Here is an 11836-nt window from a genome sequence, read left to right on the forward strand (position 1 = left end):
GGGTGTACAGTCAAATAAGTGCATAAGTCATGTTGCGTGAGCACGTGTATCACGTTGCAAACTCCTCAGGACAACATCGGTTATGTTGCAAATGATGTATCGCATCGTCTGATGCAGCGCACGGGATATTCACATCGTACATGGTTTTACTTTCGTGATTTGTATTCATTCATGGCAGCCTACCTACAATGGTACAGGAAGCAGACTCAGTAGTCTAGGACCCACTAGAGACGTCAGATGGGATAGGATCGAACGGCACACCAGCCGGATGATATCCGGCATCACTTGTACGTCCAGCCCGGCGTACTAATTGATCAAGTTACCAAGCGAGTTTTTGTCTATCTACGCGTGTTACTGTGCCCAATAGCACCGGCCAGGCACCTCGTCAAGAAAGTAGAAGCATCTTCTTACATGCAATTTAACAGAGTTAGATTGAAAAATGGACAGAAGTGTCATATAAAGGGCATAAAATCTAGAATCGGTGTTAATTAGCAAAGAAAATAGTTTTCCGTGTCAAAAACAAAATTTAATAGTGTTAAATAAGGAATTATTTAACTATTGCCTAACAAATTGCGGACACCTACAACTATTGCCGGACACCTACAACAGCTATTACTCATGTTCGGCAGTGAATTTTACATAACAACCCCTTCTAAAGTATAAACATGTGACAACCAACCAAGTCTATGCTAGATGTAACCGCAGGGCAGACACTAGGCTGTGTTCAGGAGTACAAACTGGCAGAAAAATGTATACCTCAAGCAGTATGCGAGTTAAACAATAACACACAACTGAACTCACGCAAAGTTTCATAAACAGATCATATAAACCTTACAGGCCGAAAATAGACATACTGCAGAACATGATTCACCAACAGAGAGCAACAATAACCGGAAACCAAAACGTCCGCTTCCCTGCATAAACAGAATGCATAAACCTTACCGGTCAATAATATATAAGCTGCACACCATGGCCAACAGCTAACCCTCTTCAGCTGGGTTACAAGCATTAACACACAACAATCAGAACGGCTGGGTTACAAGGATTAATAACACACACACACACACACAAACATGTATATACTTCAGCGTAGAAATCAAGTTGATGATAGCTACCCTCAAAACTAGGATGCAAGAGGTGCGCCAGCAACAGCCAGTTAAGCAGCTATCACAGTACAAATTATACTAATGACACGAAAAAACTACTACAGCTGATTTGGCCAGCCGAACAGGGCAGTTGCAGCGGCGCCGCTTGCATCTCTACTCGGAACATCTTGCCAGTAAAACCAGGCATCCTGTGACAAGATCAGCCGACTATGAGTATGCATTCATGCATACACATGTACACATCATTACAATCTTAAATCCCCTCATGACAGAACTGTCAAATTACTCATTGCTGTGAAAGATGAACTGCTGCAGCGGCTGCCCCTCTTGCAAACAGGTGTTGTTAGTGCGGCTACAGGCATCCATGTCCATGCTGAATCAATGGTAACAGGCGCATGCAACTGTCCATCACTCGCTTGGTCAAAAACCATATTGCCTACAATCAGGACACCACTACCCAAACTCTGATGTCTCACCCAAAATTGTCAGTAAGAAACTTGTTTAGTGATATAAGCATTAAAACTAGTAACTTGCAAACATACACTAAATCGTCCGAGCTAAATGCACCGCTACACCACAAAAGTTAGACGACAAAGCTCCCCTGAGCAAGGTCAAAAGTATAGGCCAACCAGTTTTATGCTACTGCAGAAAGGCAGAATAATGAGTAGATTCCAGAAAATGACAAAAATGTAGGCATTAATTTTCGGTAATTATAACACTAGTCAGTTATTAAGCAGAATAAGACAAAATAGCAGCAATTGAGAACATGACAAGGGACAGTTGTAAGTACTGACAAATCTTGGAGGTAAAAGCAAAGCCTAACGGATCTCCCCATCTTCTCCAAGTTCACCGTCTTCAAGCTCCTCATGCCCACCATTTTTGCGGGAACTATCTCGATCCTTTTTGTGTCTTCTATGCCGGTTTTCACTATCTGAGTCTGAAGCATGGGTGTGCTGCATAAAATGATAAACAAATCTCAACGTCAGCTAGACATTCACCCCTCTCAAGACAGTGTACATGCAAATATTTGATAGATCAAAAAATCATCATAAGCATGGGCATGCTGCATGAATGACAAACATTCTCAACATCGGCTTTAGACATCACCCCTTCTCAAGAGACAAGTGATGCAAATAGTTGATGCATCAAAAAATCATCTTGCAATCCTCCCCAGAACTGCCCCCTTATTAACCCCTTAGAAAGCAAGCAAATTGCATGGGTGAGAATTGCCCAGAGTCCAAAGTTGGAGATCTTAGATGACCCTTGGGCAGGAGGGATGCATGAAGGAGGCAAGTCCTACACTTGCTTGTCCCTGACCAAGAAAAAGAATTGGACCCTCCCCTTGGCCCTTGTGACAAATGTCAATTGTCATGTAAGATTACATGCCTTGGTTAAGTAGTTACCAGATAATTATTACCATCACCAATATTCATGTGGTATTGATGCCTGAAGCGCATGAATTACAACCATGCTAATTCTCGATATGATTTATGCAATAGATATTTTAAATAAAACAAATATCATATACTGGCAATATCTCAAGTTCACCATTAATTTGAAACTAATGTATATCAATGTGCAACAATACATACACACATGCCTCACCAAACTGTCCACATATTTAAACATCACGACACAAAGGCAACAATGTTCTTAGTTCACTAACACATATTGCGATGGGAGCACTAAATTTGGCGCGAAGAAGACTTGAATTGACTAGGTGTTGGAGGCAATCTGCCAACCTTATTCTAAGTACCTTGATTTGGACAAAAGGATACCAAATGTTATACCTTCCTAGATTTCTTGCGATCACTGCTATGCCTTCGAGATTTCCTCGAGTCATCCTTCTCATCCCTTTCAGAATCTGTGGTGTCATGGTGGCGCCTTTTATGCTTCTTTTCTTTATCCTTCTCTCGTTTCTTATCTTTTGAGGCATGAATTTCCACATCATCATCAATATCCATTTCATCTCTCCTTGACCGGTCTTTTCCTTTTTCCTTTTCTCTTTCCTTCTCTCGGTCTCTTTCTTTGTCTTTGCGATCTTTCTCCTTCTTTTCCTTTTCCTTCTCTTTCTTCTTTTCTCTCTCTTCACGGTCTTTCTCTTTCTTCGCCTGCATAGAAGAAAACATGCATAAAGCATATGTAGGTAAACAATACATGCAGTTAAGTTGCACTCGTGTTTACATTTGGGCAGCTAATAAGTTCATATAGTGGCTATTTGGATGGTCACCAGGACTTGCCCTTCCAATATTTTGGCATTGACAGGTAGCATAGGCCCGTGTTTGGATTGAGATCCAATTTGCAGAACCACACTAATTTTTTGGCTGGAAAAACGAGGGCAGCAGATTTGTTCGCGAAATTGTTGGCACGCACAGAATTTGTAGCATAGCACATGCATTGTCCAAATAGAGCCATACATTCAGGTGCCAATTCTAGTTGGTAGCAAGCATGGCTACGGTACATGTGCACTTTACGCACTTGTTCCACCACCCACAAAACAAGCAGGAGTGAGGAGAGTGCTTTGGGAATAATACAAGAGGAGTAAGTTCAGAAAACATGCAAGTAGTAGATAAATATCATTTCTAATAGATGCCCGCAGAACAAAACAAATAAGCATAATAACATGACCAAACAGCAAATTATAATAGGACTAAATGGTAAATGATTCTACAAAATAGTAACATTACCTTCTCTTCTTCCCTCATGCGCTCTTTCTCTTTAAGCCTTTCTTTGAGGCGGGCAATATACTCTTCAAAAAGCTCTTTAGCATATGTCTCGCCACCCAGATCCCTATGCGACATACAACAGACAAAATCAATCCATATCCCAAGGGGCAAAAATAACAAATATAAGTACATATTGCCCTCAGAGAGGAGCATTTGTGAACATCCAATGCCAAAACCAGCATTTTGCTTATGTTCGTTAATTAGGTCCTGGTATATGATCCAATTTTGCGTAGGTAATCAGGGCCCAAACAATCTCCAAGGTAATACTACCTCCGTCCAGATTTAAAAGGCCCGTTGGCTAGAACCAAGGCGGGTTATTAATGCCAATTACGTGAGGCTTTTTTGGATGGCAACTACCAATCAGCTTGCCCTTGATTAGGGCGTCCATAATTACAGCGCCATCTTTCAAGTCTGTTCTGCATGCAGCCAATTGCTGCGCGGGTCCACCTCTGCATGTAGCCAATCAGGCTAACACTTGGTTTGGAAGGTGAACAAAGTGCTATGATTATCTCTCCATTTAATTCTAGCGGCCTTATAATCCCGTACATACCCAAGTGGCCAACGGGCCCTTTAAACCCGGACGGAGGTAGTATCAAATAAGCTGGCTTAAAAAAAAATTAAAATTTATAAAGAAATTCTTTGGAATTGACTATATTGTAACTTATAATTGTGCAGACTTATTACAAATCAAAATGTCAGTAGCTTCACAAACAATTATTTTCAGATCAACCAACTCAGCTTATTTTTTGCTAACCAAACTCTAAAATTTTATGTGCAACCAGAATTAGCCCGGTAACCACTTGCCACAACTACAAAGTTATATGTATTGCACCATGAAACAGGGAGGACTCATGACAGTGTTTCTGTAACAAGGTGGCATGGCTCAATGTTAGCTACATCACATAATACTTAAGAGGATAGCCGGTACCTGTATTCCTGGGTATCATCAAATAGTGATTTAGAATCATCCCATGTTGAAGCAGCAGTAATTTCCTACAATTTTTCACAGAAAAAGATAAATTAGACCAAAAGAACAACATTCCTAAACTTATCTCACTGAAAACATGATTTAACCAAGGATAAGGTTGCTCTCAGTGAAGCAAGAGCAAAACATAGATTGATGCATATGATCCCAAAAGGTTATGGTCACCCGAACAATTCTGGACAGTTTTCCCATATATGGCCTAAACAGATAAGGAACTACTATCGACAATGATTTGATATTTGCAGAGAAACTGAAGTGAGGGGAAATTATAATTACACTAAAAATTCCTCAGTTTCAAGCAAGTTTTTGGAATGACATGATTAGAACCCAAATTAGAACCCAAATTCAAGTCCTGGATAACTAGAGTCCAGGCAATTATCAAAACAGCTTACTACAGCTGGTGACTAACTAGAGGGATATAAGCACCCAAGAAAATGTGTACTGGAACTAGACACTTTGTTATATTTGCATTCTACAAATGTCAATACCAGCAGCATTTGTGGCCACAATTCATACACTATTTGTGGAAGTCTATGTACGACCATATCATGCAATTCAGGAAGTAGATAACTAAACATAGACAGTTTTCTAACATGAATACCAATAACCAGTGTTAGTAAGTGTTTGCTTAGTTTTTTTCCTTTACCTTACCGATAACTAGTGCTTCGCAGTATAAAAGCAAAGATGCACTAAAGGTTCTGCTGGTACTCATAGTGAACAAAAGCTTTATGTCGAACACTCCTATGTTACTCACTCCCTTCCGGGTCAAATTTTGACCATGAATTTGACTAGCAAAATATAAGTTATATGCCACAGAAAGTATACTATTGGATTTGCATCAGAAAGAAGTTTCCAATTGTATTTTTGGTACATATAACTCATTTTATTAGTTCAATTCATGCTCAAAGTCTGACCAAAGATACTAGGGGGGCTTACAGACCAGAACAGAGGGAATACAACCTTGATGTAATAATCCTGTGCTTTTTGCTGCATATAACAGGACTATTTTAATGTGGCCAAACAACTGTGTGACAAATATTGATGCTATCAATACCTTGATTGAATACAGTAGATCCAGAAAATTATCACCCAGTCGCTGACGCTTCTTGGCCTCCTTTAGATCCTTTTCCTTGAGCCTTTCAATTTGGTCCTCATAAATAAGCTGGATCACATCCACAAAAAAGAAGCAATATTGTCAGTCATAGCTAAAACTCATTGGTACAATCACTTGTATAGCAAAAATACCACTGGGAACATCTCAAGAATATCTTCGAACAATGATAAAAGCGTACAACTGCACCTTGATATTTATGTTCGACACTCCTTTATATTTTTCATCCTCAGTAACAGCAGCTTGGAAGTCCTCTAATGTCCATGAGGCCAACATAGGAATCTAGAAATTAGAAGGTTTGTCAACCACACATCTGATGCTAGATACAAAACTGTACCATATAATGCACCACACTTTTTCCTTGGAAAGAAAATTATTTTAAATGAAAAGGTACCTTTCCAGATTTCACTTCATCTTTAATTAAAGCCCTATCATCTTGATACTGAAAAGAAAATATTATAAAACCATCAGTTCGCACGGTCAAAAATGGAACACAGGTACATATGGGATTGTAACATGAATTAAATATAAACGAAACACACACCAGATTTATTCAAAACATGAACATCAAATAAATCAACAAGTGAAATTTTACAGCAATTTCAACCGAATTTGATTAATATTACCCAACCTAATTGGGCATATTAATGATATAAGCTTGCAGCTGCAGAGCACGAATGATCATGAAAGAGCAGAATATACAAGAATCCATTATTATTATAATTCAACTGAGATTTAACTATTTAAATTTGAAAAACAAAAAGCGATTATCAGATGGAACAGCAAGCAAAGCTGTACCATTCCTGATTGAATCATCACCATCAGAAAACAACTAGACACAATTGGCATGATCTGATAGATAATCTCCCACATTGCCGCCATAAAAGAGAAGACTCTGTCCCAAAACCGCCCAACTTAGAGCAAGTAACTGACGCCATGAAAAATAAAAACACTGCTCCAAATTGTTCCAACTTATTTAAGAGAGCAAGTTCAATTATCGAAAAGAGGACCATCAATTTTACTCCCTCTGTCCCATAATGTAGGACCTTTTTTTACAATAGTGTAGGGTCAAAAAACGTCTTACATTATGAGGAGGGAGTACCATTTTTATTGGTATAAGCGTTAGGGCATCCCCGAGATGATGGCAGCAGGGTTATCAAATTTTTTTCATTGATGTATAGATGATGGCAGCTGGAATATCAATTTCTTGTTCATCAGTGTATCAGTTCCCCCAACAATGATGCAAGCTCCAAGCTATTTTCCAATGATAGTTATCTTTACTAAGATATAAAAGGGTTTCTCTATCCCGGCATGCTAAAAAAGACCTAAAAATAGCAATTTAACTAACAGAAAGAAAATAAACTTCACCCAAAAGACTAACTTAACCACAGCCTAGAAAGTCTTTAATAAACATGGAGCATGAATGCAAAAAAAAAAAACTATCAGTAAGAAAAACTTGGATGAGCGTAGCAGCAAGCTAAAGAACATTTATACTGCAAGGTTGACAGTGGCTTAACGTGATTAGGTCTACGTGTTTTTTATCAGTGGCAAAGCAAGTGTATTTAGCTAGTTTACTAAGTGATTAACACCGTGCCTTTAAAATGATTGTTAACATTTCAGTGTTTCCTCAAAACAAAACATTTCAGTGCAGCATTTATCAAAGTTTGTCGATCTTTGATACAAAACAGGGATCGGTGCAGCATTTATCAAAGTTTGTCGATCTTCGATACAAAACAGGAACCACCAATCCAAGTACTAAAACAGATAAACTGTAGTAGGACGTTCACAAATTGATAAATAATTACAATAATGTCATCAGAATTTTGAGAAATTAACCTGCTTATCAAGCTCCTCCATGACATCATCAAAGAGTTCTTTTGGCATCGAGCCAGACAAGTTTGAAGCAACTGCCAGGTAAGCACGTGAATCTTTTATCTGTAAAATGATAAATTTAAGGAATCAGGATAAACTCGTTTAACATTTGATTTAGGAAAAAGTGTACTCTTCATCCCTCTACTATTGGCAACATCCACTACCCGCAACTCTAAGACCAGACAAAGTTTGTCTTTCAACTATTGTCAAAGTCTAAATTACGTACACTTTTCATCTCTGGGCCAATGTCACCCTTGTTTTGAACAACACAGCACCTACCTATACAAGGCTTTTCACACGCATGAAGTGATTTAGCATCCGGTCAGCAAGTCATTAAAAAGCCAAAATCCATCAACATAATCACTGTGTTTTACTTTAGATGCTGTGCCATACACATGGATGTCAGAGCTTCTGAATGGATGGCATAGCTGTGACCAGCAGGAGCATGAGGGCAGAAGAACACACACAGGTAGACACCATAGCCAGCAAGACAGGCAGCAGCTTCTGAAGGAGAAGAGAGTTCAGGGACGAGAGTAATCTAAATTGATAGCTTAAGATTCACATACAGCCAATAGCTCCTTATATGTCAGATATTTCAACTCAACACAAAAGAAGGGAAATCCTAACATGACTCTAATCCTAAGCTGTTACGAACCTATCAACCTGCAGACTTGGTTGAACCAAAGCATACAGCCAATAGCTTCTATTGCGATCCCAACTACTGCTAAAGTTTAGCCTGTCCTGCTGCTTAATGCACCCTACACCTGCTATAGCGTATTCCCCATACCACAGAGGCAGAGATGTGGGATGTAGGTGGACCAAAGCAACTTTGAAATAGTCAGTGATGAACAGACAGTGTTATGGTATGACAGTTGAGCGACAATTCTATCCGGTTTTAGAGTTGAGGCGCCAGCTAAGGAAAAAATATTTCCTTTTAACCCATTACGAAAGTAAATATTTCAATAACCTGTGAACAGTAGTCACGCCAGTAAGTTTTTGCATTAAGTGTGCCATCAGCAACATGTTCTTCCATCATCTTCCGAAACTCATCGCGGTTTTTCCGTTCCTGTCTCCTTAATTGCTCCTGTATTAGCAGAGTACCAACAATTACGTCCATATCAGTAAGGCATTGGAAATATATTAGTGATGAAGATAACAACAAACCTTCCGAATTCTCTTCTGTTCTTCTTCTTCTTTCTCAAGATGCCTTATATAGTCCTGTAACAAACAGAGATGTTTTGTTAAACCACAAAATGAGAAAAACTGATATAGAGTGCAGAAGATACAAACTTGAAAAACATCCAAGCGGTCAATCTTCTCAAGTCGGGCATAGCGTTCATCATCCTCTAGCCGATCTTGAACTTTTCGCCACTGGGAGTTTGCCTGAGCATACAATCTCACAATGATGACATTCTGAGCAAGTGAACATATACTAATTCACTAGATGATAAGGTCGAAGAAATAACCTTGATGAAATCACATGACTCAAGAAATTCTCTATATTCTGCTATGCGTCTTTTGTGCTCTTCAGCAGCCTTTGCTTTTTCCTACAATGCAGCACAACACTTATTAGATAAAGATCACCATGTGATATTATTTTAGGCTACAACATATACAAACCTCATAGAATAGTTTTCCAACAAAAAAACTCACAACGTTGTACTTGTTGGAAATTAAGTCAGAAATCTGTCATTCTGAGAAAGTGATTTATATTGTTTCGGTACTGATTCATCATAGGATCATTAATCCATTCCTTTGTTTGGTTCAAGGGAATCAGAAAGCCAATCACCAAGTGAACCACAATTAGTAGAATAACCCTTGGAAAATTAAACTGAGAAAACAGCAGAAAACCTGCTGGCAAACAAAAAATGAACATCCCCCACCCTCAAGCTATGTGTATTATTACTTGGCCAAGATTCCAAATATCAATACTTAATTAACTCGTGTTGAAATTTAGAAACGAAAAAAGAATATCCCCCACCCTTGAGCTGAAGTCTGGCACATGGGTATGTGAGGGGCAGATGTTTTTTGGCCAAAGGCGTCTAATTTCCAGGAAACAGGCCGAACTAACAATGTTTTGTTCTTATTAGGGCCACATCCAGTTTCCTTGAACCTGGGACGAGGCCATTTCTTCATCATGTTCATATCAAGAATACAAAGCAAATTACCAAAACCACAAACCACTCCAGGTTACTTATTTGAAACAAACAAAACATCAAGCTGGTTAAAGATGATAAGTTAAAAACATTGATAGCCTAACTGAATTATCTGTGAGATAAAGCAATTAAAGAAGAATTGAACTACAAAAGCAATCAGTTCTCCCAGTTATATAGCATAACAACCACAACTATAAGTTAGTGTTTTCATATCATATAACCTTCTTTTGCAGCTCCACGAGATAGTTCTCAAATAAATCTTCACGCTCCTTGGGGCGTTCAACAGCATTGAACCTTTCATCATGCCCAAACATAGTAATTGCTTTGCTGCAGTGAAAAACAGCATGCTAAGTGTATGCAACAATAACAGAAAGAACCATATTAACAAACAGAAACTTTAATTATTAGAATTAATGAAAAGCATGGAACTTTCTGGTTGTCATATACAAAAAAGAGTTTGAGAATATACCTCCATCTCAGTGATGATGTAAGGTCCTTACATTCCTGAAATACGCAACAAAGTGTTTAATATGGTAAAAATGATAAGGGAAGGGAAAGCTTACTAGAACAATCTTACTTCCAGCATTGTGAGAAAATCATCACGTGCTTTCCTTTGCTTGACACGCCTCTCCTCAACTTCAATCTTTTTCCGCTGGTTTAAGTACTGCAAAAACAGCAGAAATGACGGTTTACCACAAATCAGGAAGACAATGTGAGTCAGATGATTCCGTAAAAATTTTCTCTTATAAGAAAGAAATGATAACCTCATTGAAAGCTTGCTTTCTCTCTCCAAGAGTTTTCAGAGCACCATATCTTTTGTCACTTATAATAACTCTCATGGCCTGGGGCAAATTATATCACTGTCAGGCATTTGATTTATTTAATTAATCATAGTTCAATTCAATTTCTGTACCTGATCCCATGACCAATCAGACTGAACATTTGCTGATTCAAGCAGGGACTTGAATGCATTCTTTGCTTCCTGTGGTTTGAAAAAAAAAATTAGGGTCACAAAAGTAAATCGATTGCTGATTTTCAATTTACTTCTGTACTAGTCTTCCTCACCAACTTAGTAGCATAAACAACAGGTTCTTCTTCACTTGTTTTATCCTCCAGCGGAGTAACATTGATCTTCCCTGCAGTTGGCATTGTCTTTTTGGCCTCCTGGTGGCAGTAAGAGAATGTAGCACTAGCATCAATGGACTGAGACAGAGACGCTCTCACAGTTACTCCCTCCGTCCAATAATATAAGAGCGTTTTTGACATTATTGTAGTCTGAAACGCTCTCATATTATGGGACGGAGGGAGTACATGGCAGCACAAATGTAAAAAGGAAAAAAATTGCAGTTACACTCACTACGAAAGTACAGTCCAATTTAAAAAACAGAACATGCAAATATGTCGATGTGTGAAAATAGCAGCAGCTGTAAGGTGACTACTCATGATGTTGCCATACTAGTCCTAATTGTAATAGGAACCTCAGATTATTCAAGGAACTTTTCATAAGGTAAAGTTGAGACTGCTAAATGTTGCATTGAGCCCTAGATTTCAACAGGCCTAAATAAAAACAAGGAATAAAATAGAACTTCTTAGTCCTATGAACTGAATCACAAAATGAGACTTGGTACCATGGCAGTCCATATACTATTAGAATGTTCTAAACTAATAAGCATACAAAGCAATACCAGTAACACGAAATATTATTCATGTGTCGCATGTAAACCATCTCTTTGCTATTACAGTAACTTTGCTTTCTCAAACTCTCCAAATCAACTGATCAATAAGGTAAGTACTTTGCAGTAATTGTAAAGGATCGTGGTTATGGTTTTTCACAAGGAAAGGAGACTACGTACAGGGATATTAAAATGGCTCGGCAACTC

General features: G+C 38.5%; 1 protein-coding gene across 2 annotated transcripts in view; it reads right to left on the reverse strand.

Moving 5' to 3' along the window:
• Positions 1-727: 727 nt before the first annotated feature.
• The window catches only part of LOC119323688 (pre-mRNA-processing protein 40A-like), a 15750-nt gene continuing 4641 nt past the window's right edge, over positions 728-11836 (reverse strand). Inside the window, exons 12-30 of one of the 2 annotated variants that reach the window (XM_037597387.1) lie at positions 11022-11120; positions 10870-10938; positions 10721-10798; positions 10534-10620; positions 10426-10460; positions 10178-10283; positions 9267-9347; positions 9091-9183; positions 8965-9018; positions 8768-8884; positions 7765-7863; positions 6323-6370; positions 6118-6210; positions 5872-5979; positions 4761-4825; positions 3794-3896; positions 2897-3217; positions 1901-2059; positions 728-914 (exon numbers count right to left, since the gene is read on the reverse strand). In XM_037597387.1, coding sequence (XP_037453284.1) covers positions 1925-2059; positions 2897-3217; positions 3794-3896; positions 4761-4825; positions 5872-5979; positions 6118-6210; positions 6323-6370; positions 7765-7863; positions 8768-8884; positions 8965-9018; positions 9091-9183; positions 9267-9347; positions 10178-10283; positions 10426-10460; positions 10534-10620; positions 10721-10798; positions 10870-10938; positions 11022-11120 — 1791 coding nt within the window. In that variant the 3' untranslated portion in view covers positions 728-914; positions 1901-1924. Of the gene's footprint in view, positions 915-1900; positions 2060-2862; positions 3218-3793; positions 3897-4760; positions 4826-5871; positions 5980-6117; positions 6211-6322; positions 6371-7764; positions 7864-8767; positions 8885-8964; positions 9019-9090; positions 9184-9266; positions 9348-10177; positions 10284-10425; positions 10461-10533; positions 10621-10720; positions 10799-10869; positions 10939-11021; positions 11121-11836 lie in introns of those variants that run through there. The other variant, XM_037597389.1, reaches the window with a different exon arrangement.

This window comes from Triticum dicoccoides, chromosome 6B (assembly GCF_002162155.2).
Source record: "Triticum dicoccoides isolate Atlit2015 ecotype Zavitan chromosome 6B, WEW_v2.0, whole genome shotgun sequence".
Lineage (NCBI taxonomy): Eukaryota > Viridiplantae > Streptophyta > Magnoliopsida > Poales > Poaceae > Triticum > Triticum dicoccoides.